The sequence below is a fragment of the Lepidothrix coronata genome, unplaced genomic scaffold (genome assembly GCF_001604755.1).
Source record: "Lepidothrix coronata isolate B3197 unplaced genomic scaffold, Lepidothrix_coronata-1.0 Scaffold122, whole genome shotgun sequence".
NCBI classification, from domain to species: domain Eukaryota; kingdom Metazoa; phylum Chordata; class Aves; order Passeriformes; family Pipridae; genus Lepidothrix; species Lepidothrix coronata.
The window spans coordinates 482,466-497,980 of NW_016690302.1; the positions used below are offsets into that span (position 1 = coordinate 482,466).

The 15,515-nt window shown below is 49.0% G+C and overlaps 1 protein-coding gene across 12 annotated transcripts in view; it reads left to right on the plus strand.

Annotated features, from left to right (window-relative positions):
- Nucleotides 1-15,515, plus strand: part of CASZ1 (castor zinc finger 1) — a 286,724-nt gene that overhangs the window by 248,453 nt on the left and 22,756 nt on the right. For all 12 annotated transcript variants that reach the window (XM_017825758.1, XM_017825756.1, XM_017825751.1 and 9 more), the window contains 6 exons: nucleotides 970-1,807; nucleotides 4,514-4,582; nucleotides 8,841-8,931; nucleotides 10,956-11,120; nucleotides 13,572-13,744; nucleotides 14,459-15,327. In XM_017825758.1, coding sequence (XP_017681247.1) covers nucleotides 970-1,807; nucleotides 4,514-4,582; nucleotides 8,841-8,931; nucleotides 10,956-11,120; nucleotides 13,572-13,744; nucleotides 14,459-15,327 — 2,205 coding nt within the window. The remainder of the gene's footprint in view (nucleotides 1-969; nucleotides 1,808-4,513; nucleotides 4,583-8,840; nucleotides 8,932-10,955; nucleotides 11,121-13,571; nucleotides 13,745-14,458; nucleotides 15,328-15,515) is intronic.

Genomic DNA, 15,515 nt, shown 5'->3' on the forward strand with positions numbered 1-15,515 from the left:
ACTCCAAATCCTGATGGAGAGAACGCTGTTCCTTACCTGGTTTTCACCTGTATGGACTTTCCCCTTTCCTGGTCTTACTGGAAGCTGTTCCTGGCTGCCCAGGAGCCTGCCCATGGGTTTTCACAGCCCTTGCTGTGGCCCCTTTGCACATGGAAAGCTGCCCAGTCATTGGGATTGAGAAAGAAGGGAGCAAGTTGTGTGAACCCTTACAAAATGGACAGGGAAGGGAAGGACTGCAGCAGCTGTGGGGAGCTGTCCTGTCTTTGTCTTGCCTTGTCTTCTCCATTCCTCTCTCCCCACTCCTCACTCCCAAGCTTCTCATGCACAGCCTTTGTTGCTCTTCCCCTGCCTTAATTCATGTCCACCTCTGCTGCTTCCCTTCTGCTCTGCAGGATTCCATTCTGCCCTCCTCCTGCTCCACCCCATACATTGCCTTGCCTGTCCCTTACCATTTCACACTGTGCTGCCCTGCCTGCCCTCAGCCCTGCTCTTGTCCAACACACACATCATTTTCATGTGGTTCCCCCCCTTACACACACAGACACACCATTCTCCGTGCCCCTCCTTCCATATACGAACACACACAAGGACAGATCTGTACAAACCTCGGCATATTGGCATCGGTCTCACTTCCAGTAAAATTACTTTTTCTTCATATTAGGCCAAGGCAAGAGTGCAGAGACATTTATGAAACTTTGTTTAATGTACTGAAAAGCCATCGGCTAGAACATTTAGGAAATTGATTTTCCTGGCATTGATGAACTCTTTTTATTTTACCCCAGTATTAATTACTTTTTTTTTTTTTTAAACAAATTAATTTAAGAGTCGTAAAACCTAACAAGTGAGCCAAACGTCAGTAGATCATGTTCCCCTCTCCCCTTCCTCCCCCCGTCCCCGCTACTGGAGCTGGTATGGGAGGAGAGGGAAATCCAGCGCCGTGCCTGACTCTGTGCCGTGGGTTCTCCGCAGGGGAAGCGTCGTCGCTGCAGGATTACGCCGCCACCACCATGAACGAGTTCCTGGGCATGTTCGGCTACGACGACCAGAACATGCGGGACGAGCTGGCCCGCAAGATCAGCTTCGACAAGCTGAACGCCGCTACCTCAGAGGCCGCCGCCGCCGCCGCGCTGCCCGGCGAGGACGCCATGAGCAAACGCGCCCGCTTCTCCAAGTACGAGGAGTACATCCGCAAGCTGAAGGCCGGGGAGCAGCTCTCGTGGCCCATGCACTTGGCCAAGTCCGAGGAGCTGGGCCCCAAGCTGGGCAAAGAACCTTCCTCGGTGCTGGCGCAGCCCATTCGGGTGCCAGGTCCAGATGCCTCCCTGCTGACGGAGACCAAAGCCACCATCCTGCCGCTGCCCTCTCCCAGCAGCTCCCAGATGCAGGGCCTGATGTCACGGGCCTCCAAGTACGACTTCTTCATTCAGAAACTGAAGACGGGTGAGAGCATCAGGCCACAAAACGGCAACACGTACAAGAAGGCCTCCAAGTATGACCTAGAAAACGTCAAGTACTTGCACCTTTTCAAGCCTGGAGAAGGAAGCCCAGATATGGGAGGAGCCATCGCCTTCAAGACGGGCAAGGTAGGCCGGCCTTCCAAGTATGATGTGAGGAACATTCAGAAGCTCACTCCAGTAAAAGCTCCAGCTCCCAGCCTGGCCCCTGCTCCCCTCGCCAGCACCCCCAGCAGCACTCCCGTGGCCGGGCCAGAGCAGTCCGTCTCATTGCCATTCAACACTCCCGAGTACCTGAAATCAACCTTCTCCAAGACAGACTCCATCACAACTGGAACAGTCTCTACAGTAAAGTAAGTGTCCTTCTACTTCTCTTATCTGTGTACTAGTGGGGGCGCATAGTGAAGTCTGCGTGTGGGTCAGTGGGCAGCCCCAGTTCTTGGGATGATGATTACTCTGTGCGATGTGTCTTTTTGCTCTCTGCTGAAGTGTCTTCTCCTCTGTTAACACCCTACATCTCTATTTATCTTATTTGCACTAAGGATGTGATCTGCTATCAGCAGTCACAGCCATGAATCCAGAGTCCACTGGCTCCTAAGTCCATATGTTACAATGAAAGAGGGGGGAACATGGTGCTGTCAGCACTCTAAGGTCAAGGTTGGAACTCCTTTACTTTCTCCTTCCTCCAGTTCCCTGGACATCCAGATATGTCTGTAGGAGAACCTGATTCTTGCTTCCATTTAACTCAATGGCAAGACTGCTGACTTTTTCTGTTAGCAAGATGGGGCAAGATGGGCTGGTTTGTCCCAGAACTCAGAAGACATTTTGGTGCCTAATTCCCATCAATTTTCATGGGAGTTAGCCATATACATACTTCTGTGGGGCCAGGCCTGTGTCTTCTCAATTTTCTTGTTCCTTACACAAATAGAGGTGATTCAATTACCCCTCAGACTGGGCAAACTCATTAGCCCAATTACCACTAATAGCCTCCTACACACACGTTGCCAGCAATCTCTGCAGCGATGCCGTGACTCAATGGACATATCTGAAAGCCTTGCCAAACCTTGGATTACGTTTTAAATGTGGCTTCCAAAGGTGGGAGCTGTTGAAGAGATACATATGTATGTCAGGCTGCAAAGGGAGGGAGGAGGGACTTCTCTGCTTTCTTGTCATGGTTTGGATTTACTTGTTTCTCACTGTGGACCTGGGGCTGCTGTGAGCTGTGAATCTCATGGGGTCATTTGTAATAAGTCCAGGACCTCTGTCCTACACTTCTGTGGCAAGTGCCATCACACACACCCTTCTACTTTGCCCTCTGATAAGGAGGAATTCTGTTCTGTGTTTGACATATGGACCTAGGAAGCCTTGGGCTGAATCCTCTTTGCAGTCCCAGGCAAGTGTGCATCCCCCACTTTCCATGTTTCCCCACCTGGAAGGCAGAGCTGTGTAATGACACCTGTCTTCCATGTGAAACAGTCATTTATCAAGTGCCTGCAGACAGATTTGGGAGCTCCATGGTTAAGGTGTATGGGAAAGGGCAGAGGATTATTAACATTTGCATCTGGCTCCCACTCAGGATGAACCTGTATGTGCTCCAGATGGCAGGCAGGGACTCCTGTTACTAAAAAACACTGTTGTAAATATTCCTGTAGGCACAGTGCCTTGTTGTGATGGGTGACTTGGCCAGGGACTCTGTGCCTGAAGTGTCTTCAGAAAGCTCAGCTGCCTGGAGTTCAGTGGCCATCCTAGAGCTGTGCCTGAGGGGCTGCGAGCCTCTTATCTGCAGTGGTGATGCACTGGGATCCCAGTTTGATTTCCTTTCTCTTGCTCATTTCCTGCCTCTTGCAAATGTGGGTTTGCAGCACCATGGTGATCCCTGCTCTGGCCACAGGACTTCCTCAGCTGGGGCATCATCATGGGGCTTCAGCAGGGGTGGAGGTGACCAGGGCCTTCAGCCTGGCACTTGCCATGTCCCGATCACACACTGGAGTACAGAACGGGCTCTGGGCCCTTCCCCTTCAGCCTAATTTCCAGATACAGGCTTCCATGATAAAAGACAGCAGCCCATTCCATTAGTTGAGCTGGTGGAGGAAGTGCTGACTGTGGTATCTGGGCCCTGGCTGTCCATTCTCAGTGCCCACTTGGTTCAAATGACCTGGCAGGAGTTACCCCTTACTCTCACACATATGCACATACCCCCTTGCCATGGGTTTAAACTCTCTGACATCTAATGCTATTAACCTGCCCTGAACTAATCTACCTTCCAGTGAACTCTGCGAAAGTGTCCTTGTTTAAACCAGGCTGTCACGAGGAGCACTGGAGGAGAAGGGAGATGGTGTACAGCCTGTCTGGGGTGGCCTTGGTATGCCCCTGTCTCTTGGGTAGGCTGGAGCCTGGCCCTGTATCTCGTTTTCTCTCTTGCCGAATTCACTGAGGATGTTATTTTTGTCTGCTTATTAATGATGTAAAATAACCCAGGCTTATGTGACAGTTGGGTTGGCTTTCTCATTGATTAAAGTACGTAAATACCTTTGCTGCTCCATCTGTCTGTTAGAGTTTTGGGGTGTCTGTGAAACAGAGAGGCAGTTGAAGCCCTGTCCAGGGGCTGGTCACAGCACAGGGTGTCTGCTGGCCACAGGAAATGGGCAGGAGCTCACAGCTCTTCTCCCTCAGCTGAACCGTGCACACAAGGGCAGTATTGCCTGGTGCTTGAGGGAGGTGTTTGTTTTTATGTGGCCATCACTTGTTTGTGTAGAGGCTTTTAGTTTTTTTCTGTAGAAACAGCGTTTTGTGGTTGATCTTGATTTCTCCAACAAACTGCACTGGGTCCTGCAAAGAAGGAACATGCAGGAGGGGTGGTAGGCTGACTGTGGTTCCCTGGAAAAGGAGGTAAAGGATTGGAAGGGAAAGGGGAAGGGAGGTTAAACCTATGGGTGTCTTTTCTGGTGCTCCTCCCTGGACACTCTCTCCTGGTGTGTCAGTGGTGTGTGGGAGAAACAAGGAGTTTAGGCAGTGCCCTGTCCCTGCTAACCAGCTCTGCCCTGTGTGTTTCTCCTTAGGAATGGATTACCCACTGACAAACCAGCCGTCAGCGAAGATGTAAATATTTACCAGAAGTATATTGCCAGGTAGGCAAAACTTTTGACTTTCTTGGGGAGAGGGCTGGATGCAAGAGGGTGGACTGGTGATGGGAGAGACGAAGTCTTGTCCATCTGGATCAAGTGTTTAAACCAGTCACTGGCACTTCCATTTCCCTTGGCAGCTGTACTTGCTCTGCTGCCCTGCTTGGGAGAGCAGTAGCTGTGAGAGGTGTTCAAGCATGCCAAGAGCATGCTCGACTCCCCAGAGCTGTTAGACTTCGTGACAAATAGTGGAAAACTCTTTCACTGCAGAAGCCCAGGATTTAAATGGGAATGCTGCCTCTTGACTGTTGTTCTTTCTGCCCATTGCTGTGCTGTCTCCAGCCTTTTTCCCCTGCCGTGTCCAGTGCCTGCAGGAGGCAAGCAGAGAACATCTCACTTCTGAGAATCTAGGCTGGAGGCATCCACGAGTGACCTGAGTTTAGGCAGCTTTTGGCATCAACGTGAGATTTTTATCCTAGAAAATTTTGGAGCTCATTTGTATGAGAAACCTTCCCTGAATCAGGTGCAGAGTAGGGCACCTTATCCCAGCTGTGGGAGAGCTTAGGTCAGGACTGAACAATGCTGAGAGGGAGCCCAGGGTGGTTGTGGGGAGACAGAGTGAGCAATGCCATGAGAGCCAGAGGGACAGAGGAGATTACTGCACAGCACCCGCCTGGTTCAGAGCTCCTGGTGTAAAGGGTCCATCAGCCTTTGCCCTCAGCCTGTTGAATCCTCCATCTGTACTGTGAAAAAAGCTCACAAGGAAGTCCCTTGTACCCAGACAGACACCAGTCAGGGAAACAAGCAAACACTTCTCTCCAGAAATAAAGCTGAGGGGTTTGCTCCCACCAGCACTTATTAACAAGAGGGGAGGGGAACGTGTATTGTGCTTTCCCACCTTGCCAGAGTCTACAGAGAGTCTCCCCGTGGGAGACAGTCAGCTGCTAGGAAGGTGCAGGGGGAGATCTTGGCACATCAGGAGAGTTGGAACAGCACTCTCCCTTAGCTGAAGAGTGGAACAGGAGGTGATTTCCTTTCCTCCTTTGCCCAAATCCCAGATACAGGAGGAGGGAGCAGAAGACCCCATGGGAAGAGAGGGCAGTTGCACCACTGCATGCAGCTCCTCAAGCATGTGGCAACTCACTGCCTTGGGAGAGAGTATGGGAAAGCAGGGATTTAAACCTCTCCTTGCATGGGGCAGAAGGAGCAGCACCCTTTTATTTCTGAGATTGCAGGAATTGCAGGGGTTGCAGTGGGAGAGGAGGTGGCACCCTTCTGTCCCCTGTTCCCCTCTCTAGCAGAGAACTGTGTAAATAAACACTTGAGCCACATCCAGTGCTCTTGGTGCTCTGCAAGCCCCCTCCCCTGGGTCAGGCAGTAGCTGGGGGAGGCTCGTGAGATACCTCAGGGACACCACATCCTGCTTAAAAGGCTCCGCAAGCCGCCCGTTGGCAGCACAGCCACTTCCCTTCAATTTACACACATTTTTAAAAACAGTTTAAAGCCTTAAAATCAAGGGGTGGGGGGAGAGAGACACGACACTCTTATGTCTGTACTGCATAATTAGCTTAATGAGTTTGCCAAAGCCACTGCCAAAAGCTGCCCAGGGATAATCCATTCTCTCACACAACAAAACAAAACCTCTTACTTAGCTAGTTTGGGTTGGGTTGTTTTTCCCCCTGCCTCCCCCCTCTGTATATTTATAATTAAAAAAAAAAAGACCACAGAAAAAATTATTATTATTATTATTAGTGCCTCAGCAGATGGTGCTTCTGGCAGCACTTGCTTAAATATTTATTTCTGTGTGGGTTTCCTCCCCCCTTGTAATTGGGGTGGGTTTTTTTTTTTCTTTCATATCATCGTTACAGAGTAATGAGTCTGTAAACACTCTCTAAGCATGCTGACTTCTTTATTTATTATTTTTATTATTATTTATTTATCAACTCTTGCCAGATCAAGACTAGTTCTTTCTGGCCAAAAAAAAAAGAAAAAAAAGTAAAGTAAGGGAAGAGGGAATGTGTTGTTCTTGGGCAAATGAATCTACAGGGCCTGTATGGACAATTTAGGAGTTGGGCTTTGCATATCAGTGCGATGAGGTGGTCTGAGTTTTCCTGTTTCAGGTGTGTTTGTGTCTGTTTGTGTGCATGGAAATTGTGGGTACGTTCATGTAAATTCAGATGGGTGTTGATGTACCTGAGAGTCTGTGCATGTAAATGTGCCCGTGTGTCTGCATGTAAGTGAGTGTGTGGTGTGTAAGCTTTCCTGTTATGAAAAAGCTAAACAGATGCTGTGCTTTAAAAATTAATAGCTTTGAACTGTTTCAAGTGTCAGAAGAAACACAGGATGAATATAACCCTTTAGGAGCCCAACCTTATGGACTGGAGGAGCAGAATTTCCCCTTTGTGCTGGGTTTGCTGCTTCCCTCCTTCCCCAAGCACAGGGTTTGGTGGAACACTTGCCTCTCCCTTCCTGTGCTGTAGACACCACACACACCTTTCTGTGGCACGTGGAAGGGAGGGTAGGAGTTGGAAGTGCTGGAGTGCTTGTTTAGCTGGTGTTTTTAAAACTGAGATCATCCCATAGCCAGATCTCTTCAGTGTCTGGCCCTTCTTTCACTCCACTTGGCACCTCTGGTCATTTTGCATCCTCATTTTTGATAATATTTTGGCCTGCTTTGCTTTTGTATTTGTCAGCAAGGTCTTTTATCTTCCTTTTCCCTCTGCCTGGCCTGCACCCACGGTTCTCCAGCCTCACACAGCCCTTTGCTCTCTCTTGCCTTTAAAGCTCCTTTCCTTTAAGAGCTGCTGGTGGTGCTGCTGACATGAAGGCCTGGACTGGCAGGACCAGTTGGCTCCCTGTGCTGGTCAGTGCCAGGGTGACTCTGCCCCTGCCCTGGACGAGCCTTGCAGCTGCCCAGGCACTGAGCAGGAGCAGCTCCCTCTGCCCTGGGCTCCACACCTTTGTTTGTGCAGCCAGCCCTGCCGTTTGCCTTGTGGTTTGTTTCTTCTCCTGCTGCTGAGGTTTGTTCCAGTTTCTCAATCACCTGTTCTGACGTGATCCTGATTTCCTGCAGTATTTCTTCTCCTTCCCCAGGGAAAGGCATGTCTGCTCCTGGCATCTGTCCCTGTCTCCCTTTGTGAATGCTGAGGCAAAGAAGTCATTTAATTTTTTAGCAATGTCTATCTTTTCTGTCAATTAAGTCCCCTTTCCATCTCCTAGAGGCCCTGCTGTCTCCACAGTTGACCTCCTCTTCCTTACTGTGCTTCAGAAATACCTTATTTAGTATTGCTTTTCATCCTGAATTTTTCTATCCTGTAGCCTGGCGTTACCTCACCTTATGATGATCCATAATCTTTTTTCCTCCTGCCCCGTTCTTCAGTTTCTCCAGGACACCCTCACTCCTCTCATTTTCCCTTTCTATCCACTGCCCTTCCTTGTTTCTTTCCCATGCCCTTTATCATATGCACTCCTGCTGTGTTTAGCACTAAGTGACGTGAGGAACCTTTGAGGAACCTTTGAGCAGATGGTACTTTATCTTTGAATGTTTCCCCTCTGAGTCCCCTTCTCTCCACTGCTTTTCCCTTTCAAGCTCTTCAGCTCTTCCATGGTCCTCTAGAATATACATGAGAGAGTTCACTGCACTGATTACCCCATTACTGGATCATCCCCTTGTGCCAATTCCTGGTATGTCTGTCAGTCAGTACATTAGATGTACTGACTCTTTGTATGTAGGTATTATGTGGCACTTCTGGTCTTTTTTCCACCCTGTATGTCTGGAGTTTTTCAAATTTGCTGTCTGCAGCTTTTCTGAGGTCCTACTAGGTGGGCTTAGACTGCAAATTTCAAATCCGTATTTGCCCAATGTTTTATTTGCCTCCTTCTGTCATGGGAGATTTCTGACACTTGCTGCTGTGGTATCTAAACCCCCACATGAGAATTCTAGAATTGTGTGATGGTTAGTTCAAGGAACCCTTCTTCTTTGTGCTTCCCGAGTAAACAACTTAGATAACGAAGATGAATTTCAAGGGGAAAAACAGATTAGGGATGTACAAGACCTGAATGATCCGGCTCAAGAAGCACCTTTAAATAGTGACAAATAAGCAAGGGAAGGCGGGAGGGTCACCATCCTTGGGGGGGATAAAGGAGATGGGGTTTAATGCCATAAACATGTGGGATGAAAACAGGACTTTATCTGTACCCTGCTCACAGGCACTGCTGCCAGGACAGTGTCTCATTCATTCTCTCCCCTGCTCTGCTGTTGCAGGTTCTCGGGCAGCCAGCACTGTGGGCACATACACTGTGCATACCAGTACAGAGAACATTACCACTGCCTCGACCCCGAGTGCAACTACCAGGTAAAAAAACCCTGCTCAGGAGTGACCAGCACAGCCCCCTGGGCACACGGGGCAGGGGGGGAGGTGTGTGTCCTCCTGTGCTGTCCTCCCCCGTGCACACACATGCCTTTTCACTTTCCTGCTCTGAAAGAGGACAGGATATATTCTGAATTTAATAGAACTCCATTTTGCTCCCGTTTAACTCAATCTAATACCATTTAACCAAAGCCAGACCGCTACAAGGAAGAGCAGAATATAGATCAGCTCGAGTCAGTGGGAACTACTCCAGATTTATATCAGTGAAACCAAGAGCATAAATTGTGCTGTGTTACAAATTGTGCCTGAAACAGGGAATGCTGATCTGTTAGTCTGTCCCTTTCCCTCCCGCTGCCCGAGTGACTTTGTAGCAGCAGTATCTGCAACAAAACAGGCAGCGAGACCAGCGGCGGTCCGGGATTTGTGGGGAAGGCGCGGGGGCAGGAGCGATGCTGTAATTCCTGGGAGAACTGCCAGGGGATCCACGTCAGGCCAGCGGGTCACGTGCTGTGTTTGTTTACCCTCATCCCAGGTCCAGGAGTTTGACACTGCCATTTCTGTGGTCAGGCTGGTGTGTAAGTGGGAATCCCAGGGTTGGCCTCTGCTGTGCATCAGGCACAACTTCAGCCCTGCCCCGGGAGACCTCTGGGTCTCCAAGGGATGAGCCTGACCACAGCAGAGGAAGTCGATCTGGATCTGCTGAGCTTGGCTGTGGGTTTCTATTGATCAAAGGAGAGTTTCTCTCTGGGAGGCACTCAGTGTCCTCCTACCCAGCATCGAGTGATGGAGATGAGCCTGTCCCAACTGTGCCATGGATATCCCTGCACCAGAAAGAGAGAAACACAAAGGATGGAAAAACAGAAAAACCTATTATTATGATTGGCCTCATGATTATTTCCTAAGGAGTCTGGAAGCTGCTTGCAAAGGAACTGTCTGGTCTCGCAGGGAATAAGGATTTAGGCTGCTTTTTAAAATGCAAATTATTTTATGGCTGAGATATATTTTAGAATAAGTAACGCTCTGTAATAAGTGGGCACAAATTAACAATGATTGGCAATAGCAATCCTGTATGTACGCCCTGGGAAATCATACCTCCAGCCTCCAAGGGATTTCTGTTGAAATCTATATCCCTATATTCCCGTGCCAATACCAACGAGATTGATCAGGATTGATATTATAGGAGGAAAGACTGGAAGCGATAATCATTTGTTTCCTATGAGGGAGACTGGAAAAGTTGTTAAACATTAGAATACAGGCCTTTTCAATTACTCCTCAAAATAAATGGATATTGATTTCTTTTAAAAAAATCAGATTTACTTTCCCACCTTCAGTGTTAAATATTGATGTCTGTGGGAAATAGAAATGAAAAGCTTCATTTTAAAGGCACTTAGCCTGCTCCGACAGTGGGGTACCCCTTCATTCCTTCAGGCAGGTAGAGGATTAAAAGGATATTCTGGTCATACAGATTTAGTTCTGAGCTCTACTGCCATCTTTTTCTGTGACTGGAAGGAAGTTGTGTGTCCCTGTTTTCCTAATAAAGCCATCCTACCCTGTAGGGGAGGCAGGAGACTTAGAATGGGAAAACTGTGTGAAAGAGCAGAGTGTTTTTCCCAGTCTGACATGAGTGTGGCAACCAGTGTCTTGCTAACCACTACAGTGAGTGATTTGGAAGCTTGGGTTACTCTCTTGCAGCCTGTTTAGTTCACTGGTTTGCTTTCTATCTATAGGTCTTCTTGAGATAGGAACAGCTAAAATTATATTAGAAAAATTGCAGTCTTAAAGCTGCAGGGAGCTGGTTCTGGACGTCACCCCAGTGTCATGTTTACTTTCCCTTTACCAAGGAGATAGATGCACACGATTCCTCTTCAGCCTGACTCTCCTGGGGTGATTACTGGCAAGCTTTAAACTCCTGGTCCCACTAACAACAACAAAACCCACCCTGCCCTGGGATTACTCCCCCACTGCCACCACAAGTCTCAGCGTGTGTGTCTGCCTGTGTCCCTCTGCAGAGATTCACCAGTAAGCAGGATGTGATCCGGCATTACAACATGCACAAGAAGCGGGATAACTCCCTGCAGCACGGCTTCATGCGCTTCAGCCCCCTGGACGACTGCAGCGTGTACTACCACGGCTGCCACCTCAACGGCAAGAGCACACACTACCACTGCATGCAGGTAATGGGGGCACAGCCAGGGCCGCTGCTGGAGCCCTGTCCTGCCTGCAGTGCTCTTCAAGGGTTCTTGAGTTCAGGCCAACACTTCTGAGGCAGGGGGGTGACATTCAGGGGGGCATTCATAGCCTGTCTTGCTCACTTCTGATTCAGGAGCCCCTTTGAAGAGTCCGTGCCCTGTCCTCACTGCACTTGCCCTGCCAAGTGTTGGGAAGGGCAAAGGGAAGCCCCATTCTCTGTTGTTAGAAGCCTTGTCCATGCAGTGAGGCAAAGCAGGTCTTCAGGTTTTCTCACAGTCTTGGACTTCACTTGTTCAAGTAAGTCCCATTTTCCAAGATTCAGGGACCTCTGCCTCCACTCAAATCTGATCTGTTCCTCCCTTGAAACTTTTCTGTGACACAGCTGCCCTTTAACACTGGGTTAATTTCCTCCATAATCAATTTCTAAAGTAATTAAACCTCAATGTCACATACTTAGACTTAACCCCCCCGGGTTCTCCATCTCCCCCACCAGTGGTACCTGTGTGTGATGTCCACTGGAGCCATGTTCCAGGAGCCAGGGCACAGCCAGAGCTGGAACTGGTGCACAGTTGTCTCTGAGATGCCCTCACTGTTCTAGACACAGACACACCACACTGTTTGGGTCTCACCCTGATTGTTCCTCAGATTCAAGGTTTGACATGTGCTCGTTTCATCAGAGTTGTGGCCTAAGCCACTGCCCTGAGAATGTGCTGTAGTTACAGAGGGACCAGGCAACCCTTGGTGGCAGCTTTTCTGGTCAGAAGAGTCAGGCTCAGTCCCTGCCCTGTCCCAGCAGTTTAAGATCCCAGTTAAAGTCACAAGGCCTTAATCACATGCTTAAATGCTTTGCTGGGATAGACTTGAGCATATGTTTAACTTGAAGTCAGGTAAGCTTTCTGAAGTCAATTGGGCTTAAGCACATACTTAAATGTTAGGCATGCACTCAAGTTCTGTCCTGAATAGGGGCTGGTTGAAGCATGTGCTTACAGCATTTGATAAATTGGGAACTTCATGTGACTTACTCTTGAGGACATTTTCTGTTACACTTCCATAGTATTGATTGTTTAGTTTCTTCAATTGAGCAGGATAGAATTTAATTTTTTTTTAGAGTACAAGGAGTGTTTCACAGCTTCAAGTCACTCTGAGTTCAAATAGAGACCCTCCTTTACACAACTATATATGGCTAATTCCACCCTGTGCCCACTGTCTTCCAGTAAAATAACGCCCTTGTAAGCAGTGTCTTACAGGAAAGGTGTCTGAATATAAACTCCCAATTAAAGAAAATACTGCTTAAATGGCAGAATTTGTGCCATCCATCTCATGGGGTTTTTTTTTCTTTATGTCCATAATTGGTGTGGATAAAATTCAGTTAGTTGTTTATATAAACGGACATTTTTTTAGGCTTTAGCACCAAGAGCTGCATTGCAAATTATTCCTAAGGAGGTTTTTGTTTAATTCTTTTTTTTAATACCGTGCAGGGCCTGTCTTTTTTCAAGGTGTCAGTGCAGAGAGAGAGAGGCTCTTTAATATTGGAAATAGCTGGAGATCCTTTTTTTTTTTCCTGGGTATTTGTCATGGGTTTTGTTATGGCCTGTTTGAATCAACCTGGGCTGAACTAAGGGGTGGTGTTTTTGTTCTCTTCAGTTCTGAGATGGTGCAGGCATTGGCACACGTTGTGCTAGAAGAAAAGAAAAAAAAAATCCTCCCTCAGCAGGGCTGAGGACGTTTTGGGATTCCAGTGGTTTTTTACTCAATATGGCAAAGTTGCCCGGTTTGCCCAGAGGAAGGCAGGTTTTCAGCATTCCCTCCTCATCACACCATTCCCATTTGCTGCACAAGTTTAAAATTATTGACGTGGGAAGTCTTGAGCAGGGACAGGGAAAAAAAGTCACCAGCTGAACACTGGGTGTAAGCCTTGCTAGAATTAAACTGTTTATTACGGCCTCAAAAGATTGGTTGGCCCCATGTTGCACCACCCTGCCTTACCTCTCAGAAGGACTAAAGAAGTAAATAACTTATTCCCACTCAATTTTGTATTCCCCAAATAGTTGAAACTCTTACTTCATTCCATGTCACTCCAAGATAACAACAAGTAACAACATCTCTTAGTCTTCCCTTCTCCTTAAGAGCATGAACCCTGCTTACTGCCTCCTAAGCAGGCATGATTATCCAGAACTGGTCTTTTATCCCTTCAATCCTCCCTTTTTTTCTTACTGTTTCATGCCCAGAGAGTTGGGTTGGGTTGGTTTTTCTTTTCCACAACTGCTCTCTCAGTCTTTAGATTGGGAATTGAAGTGATGACTTAATACCCCAAGGAGCAGCACACAAATGGAACTGTTAAATGTATGTGTGCTGCTCGTGTGTTTATTACTGCTGGTGATGATGGCAGGCTGTTAAACCACTGGGCTGATGACTCCTGTTTTGACCTGGGGCAGGTGGGCTGTAACAAGGTCTACACGAGCACCTCTGACGTGATGACCCACGAGAACTTCCACAAGAAGAACACTCAGCTCATCAACGATGGGTTCCAGCGGTTCCGCGCCACGGAGGACTGTGGCACTGTGGAGTGCCAGTTCTATGGGCAGAAAACCACTCACTTTCACTGCAGGTGAGACAGCAGGGAGGGGGAGGAATCCTGCCTCAGAGCTGTGTGCTCTGTTTGCCTCCTTCTACCAAGTCCTAATTTCAGGAGTGTGCACAGGGACTTGGTTTTCCCTGCTGTGACCTTCACAGTCCTGCTCCTGAGAGAACTCATGTTCCAGGGCAGGTGGGATTTTCAGGATCTTTCCAGAGACCACTCTGAAGGCAGGAGTATGATCTGAGGAGAGGATACCCACTAGAAAATACATCCTAGAATCATTTGGGAAAGAGATCACATTGCTCATCAGAGTGCAGCTGAAGTAGGCCCTTAATACACTGCTAATGGCACTTCCATGGTAGGGTTTTTTCCGGCCAGCTCATCCCTTTTGGGGCCTGACTGGGCCTTCTGTGCACAACTGCTCTTCTATTGATTTCTCATGTTCTCAGGAAGAGCAGGAAAGCACAGTTTGTACCTTAGTCCCCTTTAGCTGCTGTTCTGGTTGGAACTTTCGGTGGAGGGTGCCTGTGTTATTGTGACTGTTCCTCCGAGGGGAGTGAGCATCCCAGCTGTCCCACATGGCAGCATTTCTGCTGGCCTTGGTGTCACAGCTCCTCAGCCCTCTGCAGCCAGGCCATTGTCTCATCCCAGCCCCAGTCCTTGTCCCAGAGGGAGGCAGGTGACAGCAGCTGGGCTGTGCTCCTGCCCACACAGCCAACCCCCCTGTCCTCGATGCCCTTGCAGGAGACCTGGGTGCACGTTCACCTTCAAGAACAAGTGTGACATTGAGAAGCACAAGAGCTACCACATCAAAGATGATGCCTATGCCAAGGATGGCTTCAAGAAGTTCTACAAGTACGAGGAATGCAAGTATGAGGGCTGTGTCTACAGCAAGGCCACCAACCACTTCCACTGCATCAGGGCAGGCTGTGGCTTCACCTTCACCTCCACCAGCCAGATGACCTCCCACAAACGCAAACACGAGCGCCGGCACATCCGGAGCTCGGGAGTGCTAGGCCTGCCTGCCTCTCTCCTGGGCTCCAAGGACAACGAGCAGGAGGAGTCCAGTAACGACGACCTCATTGACTTCTCTGCCATGAGCTCCAAGAACTCCAGCCTGAGTGCCTCCCCGACCAGCCAACAGTCTTCCGTGTCTCTCATCGTCCCGGCCGCGCCCTCCTCTGCGGCCGAGCTCGCTTCCTCACAGGCCACCAAGGCTGCCAACAGCATGACACCAGCCACCAAGATCTCTGGCCTGCTCTCCCAGGCTCTTCCCAGCAATATACCCTTGGCCCTGGCACTCTCCAACTCAGCACTTCCTGGGACAGCTGGATCCTTCTTCCCCATCATCCCCAGTCGGGTCTCTACACCACTGCCTGCCAGCTCAGCTAATCTGATGACTGCTGGTTCTTCTGGCGCCAATCCGACATCGTCTGCTCCTACAGATTCCTCATCCCAGGCAGTCTCAGGATCTGGTGAGCCAGCGGCTACTTCCTCTCCAGCTCCAGCAGCATCTATAATGGAAAGGATCTCTGCTAGCAAGGGATTAATCTCTCCTATGATGGCCAGGCTGGCAGCAGCTGCACTCAAGCCCTCTGTGGCACTTGAAGCAGGTGAGTTACCCCATCAGTGGTGATAGTGGTGGGAGGCAGAGCAGCCTGATGACTGAGAGTGAATGAGAAGCCACCCAGTGACATTTATGTTCCTTTACTACATCCTTCCCACCTCCCAGGACTGGAGGTGGGAAGGAGGTAATAAAGGAACATAAATGGGAGAGTGAACTTGGTTGAGTCTAGTTAGC